The 14,898-nt window shown below is 44.6% G+C and overlaps 1 protein-coding gene across 4 annotated transcripts in view; it reads left to right on the top strand.

Moving 5' to 3' along the window:
- Positions 1 to 13,107, top strand: part of LOC144326398 (cullin-4B) — a 163,655-nt gene extending 150,548 nt beyond the window's left edge. For all 4 annotated transcript variants that reach the window (XM_077922972.1, XM_077922971.1, XM_077922970.1 and 1 more), the window contains 5 exons: positions 4,718 to 4,831; positions 5,685 to 5,790; positions 5,864 to 6,036; positions 11,751 to 11,903; positions 12,521 to 13,107. In XM_077922972.1, coding sequence (XP_077779098.1) covers positions 4,718 to 4,831; positions 5,685 to 5,790; positions 5,864 to 6,036; positions 11,751 to 11,903; positions 12,521 to 12,616 — 642 coding nt within the window. In that variant the 3' untranslated portion in view covers positions 12,617 to 13,107. The remainder of the gene's footprint in view (positions 1 to 4,717; positions 4,832 to 5,684; positions 5,791 to 5,863; positions 6,037 to 11,750; positions 11,904 to 12,520) is intronic.
- The last annotated feature ends 1,791 nt before the right edge of the window (positions 13,108 to 14,898 follow it).

Here is a 14,898-nt window from a genome sequence, read left to right as displayed (position 1 = left end):
CCGCTCCGGCGGGAAGGTAAACAGCGTTTCTGTGCGCTGCTCTGGTTCGTCAGAAGCGGCTTAGTCATGCTGGCCACATGACCCGGAAGCTGTACGCCGGCTCCCTCGGCCAATAAAGCAAGATGAGTGCTGCAACCCCAGAGTCATCCGCGATGGGACCTAACAGTCAGGGGTCCCTTTACCTTTACCTTTACTCTTCTGTCAGACATCTGCCATCAGGCATCTGCAAAAACGAAGTGGTGTGGTTTTCTTCATATTGGCACTTCCAGCTGATGCTAATTAAGCTCAGAGTGCCACTCCCATATATAAAGGAAACCTGGAACATTTTAGAAACTGTCTACTTGTTTCTGCCAGAATGATTCCCTAACACTGCATACTTCCTGCGGCACCCCTGTGGGGCTCAGGAGCCCAGTTATGTCGCCCCTTGCCTGCAGAGCGAACAACCTCTCACTCTTTTCCCAACACCCTCCCTTTTGGAGTGTTCACTCCTCTCCTCTCCCTTGTCCTTGGGAGTCGTCTGGGCAGCCACTGCTTCTGCCCCTGGTCTTTGAGCCGCCCCCCCCCCCCCAAAGAGAGGTGCTTCCTCACACTGCCACAGGGGCTTGGGAAGAGGATGCTCCCAGCCTTAGTAGCCCAACAGAGACTGGCCAAAGATGAACTTGAGGACAGCACCTTACCTTGGGTGGCAGCAGTGGGTGCTGCTGGGCCTGCATGGTGGAAAGGCTCCCCTTCAGCACTGGGCACTCCGCTCCCTGGTAGGCCTTGCACACAGCAAGTACAAGAAAGGCTAGCACGGTGCCTGCCTACCTGCCCGGCCTCACACTTGTCTGTCCATTCCCAACAGCAGGGGCTGGTGGACTGGCTGGCTGGGCTCCCTCACCCACTTGCTTGTTTATTCCAAGGTTGCCTCAGCTTCTGGCAACCAACATCCCCTGGTCAGCCCCAGAGGTACCAGTTGCTTGTAGCCAGGGCTACTGCAACAAACAACTGTGCAAGCATTTCGGAGGCAAAGACACGAGAGGTCATCAGAGGAGACAGGGGAAGAAAGAGGGAGAGAGGCCAGTGTTGCCCGTTGCACGCACCCTTGACCATCATTTAAGGCACCCCAGGGAGCCACGGCACGCTGGTTGAAAACCACTGCTATATACTACTGATTAAAATTAAAACTTCTTTATCTAATAATTGGAAAACTTAGACAAATTGCCAAGAAACCTCTGGCATATTTGGGGAGAATTACTTAAGTTAAATAGTTTAAGTAAGTAATTTGTGGGCCTCTCCCTTTGTAGTTGCAACACTATACAAAAAGATTAAAACTTATTGTACTTTAAAAAAAATGGTTAAAGGAACAATTTGGGATAAAGGTGACTTTTTAAAATAAAGTCAGGTTGCTCACTGGGACAAGACGGTTTGATCATCTCACACCAATCCTGGCCTGACTGCACTGGCTTCCAAATAGCTTCCGGACCCAATTCAAAGTGCTGATTTTGACCAATAATAATAATAATAATAATAATAATAATAATAATAATAATAATAATTTATTATTTGTACCCCGCCCATCTGGCTGGGTCTCCCCAGCCACTCTGGGCGGCTTCCATAGAAACCAAAAAACACTAAAATATCATACATTAAAAACTTCCCTGAACAGGGCTGCCTTAAGATGTCTTCTGAATGTCAGGTAGTTGTTTATCGTTTTGACATCTGATGGGAGGGCGTTCCACAGGGCGGGCGCCACTACCGAAAAGGCCCTCTGCCTGGTTCCCTGTAGCTTTGCTTCTCGCAATGAGGGAACCACCAGAAGGCCCTCGGCGCTGGACCTCAGCGTCCGGGCAGAACGATGGGGGTGGAGACGCTCCTTCAGGTATACTGGGCCGAAGCCGTTTAGGGCTTTAAAGGTCAACACCAGCACTTTGAATTGTGCTCGGAAACGTACTGGGAGCCAATGTAGGTCTTTCAAGACCGGTGTTATGTGGTCTCGGCGGCCGCCCCCAGTCACCAGTCTAGCTGCCGCATTCTGGATTAGCTGTAGTTTCCGAGTCACCTTCAAAGGTAGTCCCACGTAGAGCGCATTGCAGTAGTCCAAGCGGGAGATAACTAGAGCATGCACCACTCTGGCGAAACAGTCCACGGGCAGGTAGGGTCTCAGCCTGCGTACCAGGTGGAGTTGGTAGACAGCTGCCCTGGATACAGAATTGACCTGCGCCTCCATGGACAGCTGTGAGTCCAAAATGACTCCCAGGCTACGCACCTGGTCCTTCAGGGGCACAGTTACCCCATTCAGGACCAGGGAGTCCTCCACACCAGCCCGCCCCCTGTCCCCCAAAAACAGTACTTCTGTCTTGTCAGGATTCAACTTCAATCCATTAGCCGCCATCCATCCTCCAACCACCTCCAGGCACTCACACAGGACCTTCACCGCCTTCACTGGTTCTGATTTGAAAGAGAGGTAGAGCTGGGTATCATCTGCATATTGATGGACACCCAGTCCAAACCCCCTGATGATCTCTCCCAGCGGCTTCATATAGATGTTAAAAAGCATGGGGGAGAGGACGGAACCCTGAGGCACCCCACAAGTGAGGGCCCAAGGGTCTGAACACTCATCCCCCACCACCACTTTCTGAACACGGCCCAGGAGGAAGGAGCGAAACCACTGTATAACAGTGCCCCCAGCTCCCAACCCCTCTAGACGGTCCAGAAGGATGTTATGGTCGATTGTATCAAAGGCCGCTGAGAGATCCAGCAGAACTAGGAAACAACTCTCACCTTTGTCCCTAGCTCGCCAGAGATCATCAACCAGTGCGACCAAGGCAGTTTCAGTCCCATGATGAGGCCTGAACCCTGATTGGAAGGGATCCAAATGGTCCGCATCCTCCAGGCGTGCCTGGAGTTGTTCAGCAACCACACGTTCAATCACCTTGCCCAAGAATGGAAGATTTGAGACTGGGCGATAGTTGGCCATACTGGCCGGGTCTAAAGATGGTTTTTTAAGAAGCGGTTTAATGACCGCCTCTTTCAGCGGATCTGGGAATGTTCCCTCACAGAGGGAAGCATTCACCACCCCGCAGAGCCCATCGCCCAGCCCTTCCCGGCTTGCTTTTATTAGCCAGGATGGGCAAGGATCAAGGAGACAGGTGGTTGGTTTCACGCGTCTAAGCAGCCTGTCCACATCCTCGGGGGTAACGGATTGAAATTGATTCCATGCAACTTGACCAGACAGGGCTCCAGCACTCTCCCGCCCTAGCCCTGCTCCCACGGTGGTGTCTAGCTCCTTCCGAATCTGAGCAACTTTATCTGCAAAAAACTTTGCAAAAGCATTGCAGGAGATCCTGGCTTCCCTACCTGGCCCGATGACGAAGGTGGTTCTGATAGATTGTGAACCACCTGAAAGAGTCTCCTGCTACTATTTTCTGCAGATGCAATAGAGGCGGTGAAGAAAGTCTTCTTCGCCGTCGCTATCGCCACTTGGTAGGCTCGACGTTGAGCTCTAACCTGTGTCCGGTCAGATTCGGAGTGAGTTTTCTGCCACCAACGCTCTAGCCGTCTCAGCGATTGTTTCATCGCCCTCAGCTCCGAAGAAAACCACGGGGCTGTCCGGGCTCCATGCAATCAGAGAGGGCGCTTCGGAGCCAGATAGTCGATAGCCCTGGTTAACTCCGCATTCCAGCGGGCCACCAGGGAATCAGCTGAAAGGCCATCAACATGGGATAAAGCATCCCCTACCACTCTCTGGAAACCATTTGGATCCATTAAGTGGCAGGGGCGGACCATCCGAATTGGTCCCACCTCCCTGCAGAGGGGAAGGGTCGCGGAGAAGTCCAGTTGCACCAGGAAGTGATCTGACCATGGCACTTCTTTGGTTTCACTTTTACTTAGTGTCAGATCACCCACGTCACTAGAGGTGAATACCAGGTCTAAGGCATGTCCATGACTATGAGTTGGGCCCAACTTATTCAGGGACAGCCCCATGGAGGCCATGCTTTCCACGAAGTCCCGAGCGGCCCCTTGTAAGGTCGTGTCGGCATGGATGTTAAAATCCCCTAGGACAACCAAACTAGGTGTCTCCAGGAGAACATCCGCCACGACCTGAAGCAGCTCGGACAGGGAATCCTTGGTGCAGCGGGGAGGTCGGTACACCAAAAGGAATCCTGTACTGCCCCTATTGCCCAACTTCCAGAACATGCACTCAGAAAACTGGGTCTTCCCAGTAGGACGCCTGATGCAAACTAATGACTTCCTAAAAATCACTGCAACCCCCCCTCCCCGCCCACATGACCTGGGTTGCTGTGCGTAAGAGAAACCTGGTGGGCAGGCGGCAGCAAGGACAGGCCCATCTGCTTCCTCCAACCAGGTCTCTGTCACACATGCCAGGTCAAATCCTCCATCCACAATCAGGTCGTGGATGGCAGTGGTTTTATTCATCATTGACCTGGCATTACACAGCAACACCTTCAGGTCATGTGGGTTTCCCCTGTTGATTGCAGTATCCATCCGGTCAAGGCCAGACCCGGAGGCAGGGGATAGCCTTTAATGGCTCAGCATAGATAAGACTGTACTAGTTGATTATTTTTACTTGCCATACGTCAGGAAACTTCCTGACATGTCCTGGTTTTCAGGTGTAAAAATGGCACATGAGGAAATTTTGCCGAACAAAATTCAGCAAACCTTTTTTGAAATATGGCAACCCTGTACTTGAAGCTCATATCTCTCTTCTCTTTAGATGATAAAACTGCAGGAGATATTCAAGACATTTTATCTAGGAAAGCACAGTGGCAGGAAACTACAGTGGCAATCAGCATTAGGACACTGCGTACTCAAAGCAGAATTTAAAGAGGTACTGTTTGCTTTCTGGTATACTGTTAATCACTTGTTGAAGCCATTTAGTAGATGTGGAATGTAGCAGGGATTTTTAAGTAGTCATTCCCATTTTAAAATATTGGTCTCTAGGTTTTGTTCAGCTTTTGTGAATTGTTCTTACTTTATTTCATTTCATTTGATTTTGTTTCTTCATCAGTTCTGCCACCAACATCCTGTGCTATCATTTGCATGAAACATCCATCCTTTCACGAAACTTTCATCCTTTCATGAACCATCCACCCCAAGAACAATACTTTCCATGTTCCATCAAAATTATCCAATTTCAGGTGTAAATAGGGGCCCATTTGTATTGGCTTACATAAATATATTTGCAAAAAAATATTCCTTTTTGCTGGGTGACCATGGACTTGTATTTACATCCAAGTTGTATAAGGCTTTAAAAACAGCACTTTGAATTGGTCTTGGAAATAGGGAAACACCAGAAAGATCTGTTTATCACCTTGCAAACAGATTGGCTAGAGAATCAGGGAAACTGTCCTAACAAGGGTTTGCTCAATGTAGATTTAACCGTGGTTAAATTCATGGCCAATGCTAAACTGTGGTTGAAGTGTATCAGATATAGTTCTTAACTGTAGTTTAAAAAGGCAAACATGATTACACATAGTGTCTTCCTAAGGTATAAGCACTCTGCTATAAAGATAACACAGCTATCATATGGATATTATTTCCTTTTATATGGAATGAATGTTAAATAACTGCAAAGTGTAGGACCTCCCTGTGCATGGATCTAGAACTATTGTTAAACAAATTATTTACATTTTATAAGTAAATGCAGAAGTGTTTTTATCACTTTTTTTTGTTCCTGACAGGGCAAAAAAGAGCTACAGGTCTCATTGTTCCAGACTTTAGTGCTGCTTATGTTTAACGAAGGTGAAGAATTCAGTTTAGAGGAGATAAAACAAGCTACTGGAATAGGTCCGTATTGGATGTTCCTTGTGGCTTCTGAGTGCTAGTGGCTAAAAAACTAAACCATCTCTTTCTGTTTTAGAGGATGGAGACCTTCGACGAACCCTCCAGTCATTAGCCTGCGGCAAGGCCAGAGTGCTAACAAAAAGCCCCAGAGGCAAAGATGTGGAAGATGGCGATAAATTTATTTGCAATGATGACTTCAGACATAAGCTATTCAGGATAAAAATCAATCAGATCCAGATGAAAGAAACGGTCTCTGGTTCTTTTTTCCCTTCAGATTACTGTCGTATATTTTCTGGGTGCCTGGGCAGTGCCCTGAATCACCCAGAAGCAATTCAGTGGCAATTATTTTGGCTCCAGTTTTCAATTTATACTGCTTGAGTCATCCTGAACCATTTTATATGCCAGGGGCATGGGTTACAAAAACCTCTCTTCCTGAGATTGGGACATCAAGACACTTGTACTTGTCTCATTATAAGAAATGTGAGCTATTTTGTACATTAAATTAGATTTTTTATTTCCCTAGCTTTTGGTTAAGTATCTATTTACATTGAATGCTTAGTGGTTCAGGTTTTTATGGCTAGGAGTTGCATGCTGGGTGACTTGTTAGCTGTAGCTTATTGTTGTCAATCAATCAATCTTTATTACAGTCCAGAGACCCAACAAATCATTACAAAGCAATACACAATTCAGACAGCCTACCTCCAGGTTAAACAAGCATTTTGTTCAGACTTAAAGTTAGGGATCATTGGTTCTTGCAACCACCGACAAAGTTTGCCACTGCTAATGTTCTAGCGTATGTCCGGTCTTCCAATAGGAACCTGACATAGTGAGCCTCTGATTTTCCCGGGAAAGGTACCAGCAAGGGTAATATCAATTCAGCCCTGGATTGCTTGTATTTCGCACAGTGCAGCAAAATATGTTTTATAGAACTGATGTCTTGGGCACACGAGCAAAGTCTGTCCTGGTAGGGAACTCCTCTCAACCTGCCATCCAACACTGCAGAAGGAAAAACGTTTAGTCTGGCTTTGGTGAATAACCTTTGGTAATTTGATACTGTCAGGTTTTGAATATAAGGTGTTAACTTAAAGACATGCCCATAGTGTACTCCTACTGCCAGCGGACTACAGACTGTGTGTGATTGAGATCGCAAGTCACTGTGTGCATTATCCCATAATCTTTGCTTTAACGTCTTTAGGGTGCCTTCATAACCAGGTAATAGAGTTGGCGGGGGGGGGGGGGGTGACAGACTAATAGAGGTGACTTTTCTAGCCATGGTTTTCTGTCAATTGCTGACAAACTCCTCATTGGTCAGGTGTTGATACAAACCCTTCCCTAGATCAAACACTGCAATCCTGAGCCAATGTTTTAGGGCAGCCCACCATGCTTTAGTTAAAATTGGGCATTCACCAGCTTCTAACATAAGTATGGAGTTGGGGACACAGTTGAGTACCTGCAGTAGAGATTGTAGAAATTTTACCTGAAAGCCGTCTAGCTTAGGCACGTCCCCATTATGCCAGACATTTGTTGCGTACAGGAGTTGGGAAACAGGTTTTGCGTTGAAAACCCTTAAGGATGCTGGAACACATTTGCCACCCTTTGTGAAAAAGAATCTGAGTATGGCTAGCTTTGTGATCTCCGCCTTTTGAAGGGAGGTTTGCCAATGGTGCTTCCAAGATCCTGTATGATGGAATGTGAGCCCTAGATAACTGAAGTATTTAATCTGTTCAAGGTTATGGCCATCCAGCACCCATTTAAACTGGGAGAAGCTGCTTTTGAATACTATTTTTCCCCCCTCATAATTATTGTAATATCTCCTTGTACTTCCATTTTCTTCCTGTTGCCAAGCAGTCTTTTGGAAGATAGGGAAGAGGATGGAAATTGTTTTTTGTTGCAAATGTTTAAATTACAGATGAACATATTTTTAGTTGTTCTTGGTGTTGTGATGATGATGATGATGATGATGATGATGATGATAATAATAATAATAATAATAATAATAATAATAATAATAATAATAATAATAATAATTTAAAAAATTATTTATACCCTGCCCATCTGGCTGGGTTTCCCCACCCACTCTGGGCAGCTCCCAATCAAATATTATAAACACATTACAGCATTAAACATAAAAATTTCCCTAAACAAGGCTGCCTTCAGATGTCTTTTGAAAGTAGGATAGTTGCTTATTTCCTTGACATCTGATGGGAGGGCATGCCACAGGGCAGGTGCCACTACCAAGAAGGCCCTCTGCCTGGTTCCCTGTAACCTCACTTCTCACAGTGAGGGAACCGCCAGAAGGCCCTTGGCACTGGATCTCAGTGTCCAAGCTGAACAATGGGGGTGGAGACGCTCCTTCAGGTATACTGGGCTGAGGCCGTTTAGGGCTTTAAAGGTCAGCATCAGCACTTTGAATTGTGCTCGGAAATGTACTGGGATCCAATGCAGGTCTCTCAGGAACGGTGTTATATGGTCCCGGCGGCCACACCCAGTCACCAGTCTAGCTGCAGCATTCTGGATTAATTGCAGTTTCCAAGTCACCTTCAAAGGTAGCCCCATGTAGAGCGCATTGCAGTAGTCCAAGCGGGAGATAACTAGAGCAGGCACCTCTCTGGCGAGACAGTCTGTGGACAGGTAGGGTCTCAGCCAGCATACCAGATGGAGCTGGTAGACAATTGCCCTGGACACAGAATTGACCTGCACCTCCATGGACAGCTGTGAGTCCAAAATGACTCCCAGGCTGTGTACCTGGTATTTCAGGGGCACAGTCACCCCATTCAGGACCAGGGAGTCCCCCACACCCACCCACCCCCTGTCCCCCCAAAACAGTACTTCTTTCTTTTCAGGATTCATCCTCAATCTGTTAGCCCCTATCCATCCTCCAACCGCCTCCAGGCACTCACACAGAACCTTCACCGCCTTCACTGGTTCTGATTTGAAAGAGAGGTAGAGCTGGGTATTATCTGTGTACTGATGAACACCCAGCCCAAACCCCCTGATGATCTCTCCCCGCAGCTTCATATAGATATTAAAAAGCATGGGGGAGAGGATGGAACCCTGAGGCACCCCACAAGTGAGAGCCCAGGGGTCTGATAACTCATCCCGCAACACCACTTTCTGGACACGGCCCAGGAGAAAGGAGCAGAACCACTGCTCCCAGCTCCCAGCCCCTCTAGATGGTCCAGAAGGATGTTATGGTCGATGGCATCAAAGGCTGTTGAGAGATCCAGCAGAACTAGGAAACAGCTTTCAACTTTGTCCCTAGCCCACAGGAGATCCTCAACCAGAGTGACCCAGGCAGCTTCAGTCCCATGATGAGGCCTGAATTCCGACTGGAAGGGATCCAAATGGTCTGCATCCTCCAGGCATGCTTGGAGTTGTTTAGCAACCACCCACTCAATCACCTTGCCCAAGAATGGAAGATTTGAGACTGGGCAATAGTTGGCCATATTGGCCGGGCCTAAAGATGTTTTTTTAAGAAGTGGTTTAATGGCCACCTCTTTCAGTGGGTCTGGGAAGGCTCCCTCGCAGAGGGAAGCATTCACCACCCCGCAGAGCCTATCGCCCAGCCCTTCCCGGTTTGCTTTTATGAGCCAGGATGGGCAAGGATCAAGAAGACAGGTGGTTGGTTTCACTCGTCCAAGCAGCCTGTCCACATCCTTGGAGGTAACAGATTGGAATTGTTCCCATATAATATGACTAGACAGGACTCCAGCACTCTCCCACCTCGGCCCTGCTTCCACGGTGGAGTCTGCCTCCTTCCGAATCTGAGCAACTTTATCTGCAAAAAACTTTGCAAAAGCATTGCAGGAGATCCTGGCTTCCCTACCTGGCCCGATGACGAAGGTGGTTCTGATAGATTGTGAACCATCTGAAAGAGTCTCCTGCTGCTGTTTTCTGCAGATGCAATAGAGGCGGTGAAGAAGGTCCTATTCGCCGTCACCATAACCACTTGGTAGGCTCAGTGTTGATCTCTAACCTGTGTCCGGTCTGATTCAGAATGAGTTTTCCGCCACTGGTACTCTAGCCGTCTGAATGATTGTTTTATCGCCCTCAGCTCTGGGGGAAACAACAGGGCTGTCCGGGCTCCATGCAATCGGAGAGGGCGCTTCGGAACCAGACATTCAATAGCCCTGGTTAACTCTGCATTCCAGCAGGTCACCAGGAAATCAGCTGAAAGGCCATCAACATGGGATAAAACATCCCCTACCACTCTCTGGAAGCTATTTGGATCCATTAAGTGTTGGGGGCGGAACATCCGAATAGGTTCCACCTCCCTGCAGAGGGGAAGAGTCTCTGAGATGTCCAGTTGCACCAGGAAGTGATCTGACCTTACACATTGTAAAATGTGTAGCCTTCCCATTGACCCCAAAATGACTTTCTTTTATGGAAATCTTTTTTAATCTTGCTTTTAAATTAAATTTCTTTTCAAGACAGCTTACAATTAAACAGTACAGCATTAAAAAGGTATAAAGGTCATAAAACTGTAAAACGCCTTTTGAATCAATGTAATAGTAAGTCACCAAGTTGGATGGCTTTAAAGGGGGATTAGAAAATTTATGGAGGCTAAGGTTGCCAGTGGCTACTGTCAATGGCATGAGAACTATGTACTACTTCCAGTAGCATAGGCAGTATGCCTCTGAATACCAGTAGAGGGCTCTGAATGGTAGAGGGCTGTTGTGCTCATGTCCTGCTTTGGGCTTCCCAGAGGCATCCAGTTTGCCACTGTGAGATCACCTTGCTGGACTAGCTGGCCTTTGGTCTGATTTAGCAGAACTCCTGTTTATTGTATTGCTTTTTACTTGGCTAAGAACAATCAACTACAAAAAGCATCCATTAAATAAAATATGGCATCCTATTGAAAAGACCTGGACAAACTAAAACTTTTTCACCTGGTTCTTAAAACTCATGAGAATAGGCACAGTCATGGAAAGGGTATTTTAAAGCATGGTTTCCCAAACTTGACACTCCAGCTGTTTTTGGACTACAGTTTCCATCATCCCTGACCACTGGTCCTGCTAGCTAGGGATGATGTGAGTTGGAGTCCAACAACAGCTGGAGACCCAAGTTTGGGAAACCCTACTCTAAAGCCAGTGTGCTCCTACTCAGAGAGCCTAATCCTCAGTCATTGCCTGCCTGACCTCAGTAGGTGGGGACACCAAAAGACAGTCCTCTTAAGATGACCTTGATGAACAGACATGGCTTGTTCGTAAGTAGGTGTCTTAGGATACAAGACTGTGACCTTAAGCAGCATAATTGCCTCTGGCTCTGTACATTTATTTCAAAAGTTTGCATAGTGAAATGGTGAGGTGGATGGAGTCTAAAGGATTCTTTCCCCCTTTACAATGATGACAAGCAAGGACTCTCATATGTGGTTTTAAGGGGAGGGCCTTACTTATCAGAAGTAGTTACAGATGGGTAGCCGTGTTGGTCTGCCATAGTCAAAACAAAAAAAATTCCTTCCAGTAGCACCTTAAAGACCAACTAAGTTAGTTCTTGGTATGAGCTTTCGTGTGCATGCACACTTCTTCAGATACACATCTGAAGTATCTGAAGTATCTGTGTATCTGAAGAAGTGTGCATGCACACGAAAGCTCATACCAAGAACTAACTTAGTTGGTCTTTAAGGTGCTACTGGAAGGAATTTTTTTTGTTTTATCAGAAGTAGTACCCCAAGAACACCAATACCATTTCATCCACTCAACCCAAATTAACTACACTACATGGACATAGCCACAGGGGGGGCATCTCCCCCCAGATCAAGTAAAACAATATAAATACTTTGCTAATTGACCAATCACGTCAGTTCAGCCCCCCCAACAGAAGTCCTGCCCACCCCCAACAAAAATCCTGTCCACGCCCACACTACACTACTGATTGAAATTAATCCATTCACTTGAGGGATGGCAAAGACAGGCTTTTTCAATTTCTGATATACTTTCTTTTCCAAATTCCTGCTCCTGCAGGTAGAAGAACAAGCAAGCACTACAGAGAGGGTATTTCAGGATCGGCAATACCAAATTGATGCCGCAATTGTGAGAATAATGAAAATGCGCAAGACTTTGAGCCACAATCTTCTTGTGTCTGAAGTATACAACCAACTGAAATTCCCAGTAAAGGTGTGGTATAGATGTTCTTCCTTTACTTGTTGGCGGTAATTTATTCCTACAATACTTTTATTGTGACAGTACTTTCAAGTGAAAAATTGTTTTGTTTTTGATAATGTCCGATGAGGCAACTTCAAAAGATTTAGTCAGCTAATGATAAAGAATTCCAGTACAGAATAATTTAGGATGGCTGTCATTTTAAGCACTCAAAACATGTATCTGTATGCTGTGTGTTGTCAGAATTTGCCCTCCAGGATAGGAATACTTTGTGGACATAGTGGAGTGCATATCCAAAGAAGCTACTTGTGATGTAAATAGAATGGAGTTGTGAATCTTAGGAATCATAGAATTGGGAGGTACCCTGAGGATCATCTAGTCCAACCCCCTGCAATGCAGGAATATGCAACTGCCTCATAGGGGGATTGAACCTGCAACTTTGGTGTTATCAGCACCACACTCTAAACAACTGAATGATCCCCTTAACCCCTTTCTGTTTACAAACCGTGACACCCACTTGAAGGAATTGGGTTGAGCCTGATATCAAGTAAAAGCTGAATGATCATTATATACATATTTTAATGCAAAAAATATTCAAAAATCATTACTGACTTCCTGAATTGCTTTCACAGCCCACTGACCTTAAGAAGAGAATAGAGTCGCTAATTGACAGGGACTACATGGAAAGAGACAAGGAGAATCCAAACCAGTACAACTATATTGCATAAATGCACAATGTGTCTTTTTCTTTCTTTTCTGCACACTTGATGTTCTACTTGGCCTGTTGATCCCATTAAACCTTTTCTATTACCAGTGATGGAAATGAAAGCAACGTAACCGGGGGAGGAGGGTACATAGTAGAGTGGACTTTCTCAGTGGATTTAACATGCCCATTTTAAGAATAGAAATTACATTTTAAGAATAATGCTGCTGAACTCTTTGCATGATGTTTGGTATGATGTGCAGAAAACTGTAAGGAAGTATCTGGTCTTTGTGATACCATTGGGCACTTGGTTTAAAGCAGCCCTTCTTTAGTATATGATGATTGTCCCTTTTCCATCTTGAAACAATGTAAGGGTAAAATATAAACTTTTTCCTTTTCTTAAAGTAGTCTTTAAAAATGCATAAACTGCATGCACATTTAACTGCTGTATAAAAATGTTGGATGTGTTTTCACACATTAGTTTGAATAATAAACATCAGCTTCATGCTCATCTGAGATATATATAATTTTCAGTTTTTACAAATCCAATATTATAATAAACATATTTTGACTTCCCCCCTTTTGCGGTTTCTTTTCCCCCCTATTTTATAACACTGCATTTTCTTCATTAATCCAATTATTAATTACTCCTTGGTTTCCTTTTAAGTTTCATTTTAACTGTTTGGTTTAAGTTAATCCTGCTAATGAACTTAACATTTCATTTTTAAAAATATTTTTAAAATTTAATTTTCAAAAGTATAAACATACCACAAAAAAACATTTCAAAATCCAAATTTCGAGATTACTCTGAATCTCCTGACTTCCCCCATCCCTTCCCTGGGTCCTAATGTTAATATTTACAACTGCATATCACTACTTATCCAAGTTTTTATCCTTGTAAATTATCCATAGTTTCCATTACTTTAAAAGTGTGGTTATATAATAATAATAATAATAATAATAATAATAATAATAATAATAATAATTTATTATTTATACCCCACACATAGAATCCTGCTAATGTTTTTAGCTGCTTGCAGTGGTCTGATGCATAACTTATAAATTTTTCCCATTCTTTTTTAAAGTTCTTGTCGTCTTGACTTCTGAGTTTCCCAGTTAATTTTGCCATTGTTGCATAGTCCATCAACTTGGTTTGCCATTCTGCTCTGGTCGGGGTTGTCTCTTTCTTCCATCTCTGGACTAGTAGCATCTGTGCGGCTGTTGTCACATACATAAACCTTTGGAATCTCGGTACCTATAATTCTTAATAAGAAAGCTTCTGGTTTTTTTAACAAAAGTTATTTTAAACATGTTTTCATTTGATTATATAGTGGACGCTCGGGGTGCGAATGTGATCCATGCAGGGGGCACGTTTGTAACCCGCAGTGTTCGCAACCCGCAGAGCCGCGTCTGTGCACGCATGGGTCGTGATTTGGTGTTTCTGCGCGAGCGCCAAAACCCAGAAGTAACCAGTTCCAGTACTTCTGGGTTTGGCGAGGTGCGCAACCCGAAAACAAACAACCTGAAGTGTCTGTAACCCAATGTATGACTGTATATCATCTCCCAGAAAATTTTAATTACTTTACACATCCACCACATATGATAAAAAGTACTAGGAGTCAAAATACCACCGGTACATCATTTTCATATAATTTTCTTTCAGCGTACAACTTGCCATAAATTTCAAATCTGTTTTCCATAACCTTTCCCAATCTGCAATCTGAATGTTATGCCCCAAATCCTTTGCCCAGTGTATCATTACAGATTTAACCTGTTTGTCTTTTGTATGCCATTCCAGGAGCAAATTATACATTTTCGACAATAATTTTATATTATTTTCTAAAACATCTTTTTGTAATCTTGATAACTCATAACTAAAAACTTTCTTTTTATCTGTCTTAAAAATATCATTTAATTGATGATACTGTAACGGGTCTGTTACCAGTTCCCTTATCTCTTTAAAGTCTTTTAATTTTACCTGATTTTCTACTTTGATTAACAGCTCTCTATATGCCGGCCAATTAGCACTGATGTTCAATTTTTTCAAAGATATTGCTTCTAATAGGGAGAGTCACCATGGTGTTTTTTGTTTTTTGTTCTAATAAGTCTTTATACTTCTCCCATACCCTAAAAATTGATTTTCTTCTTTATGATTCTGAAATCCTTTGTGTACTTGTGTACTTTTGCTTTTTCATACCTGTCAGGGGCTCAGGAGCAGAGGGACAGGAAAGGGAGGAATTAGAGACCGAGGGGGAGGAATCCGAGGGGGAAGTGAGCGATGAGAGCCGCCCGAGGTCTCTAAGTCTC

This window comes from Podarcis muralis, chromosome W, assembly GCF_964188315.1.
Source record: "Podarcis muralis chromosome W, rPodMur119.hap1.1, whole genome shotgun sequence".
Taxonomy (NCBI): Eukaryota; Metazoa; Chordata; class Lepidosauria; order Squamata; family Lacertidae; genus Podarcis; species Podarcis muralis.
The sequence above is the reverse complement of the archived record's forward strand: the minus strand, read 5'-3'. Positions and strand labels throughout refer to the sequence as shown.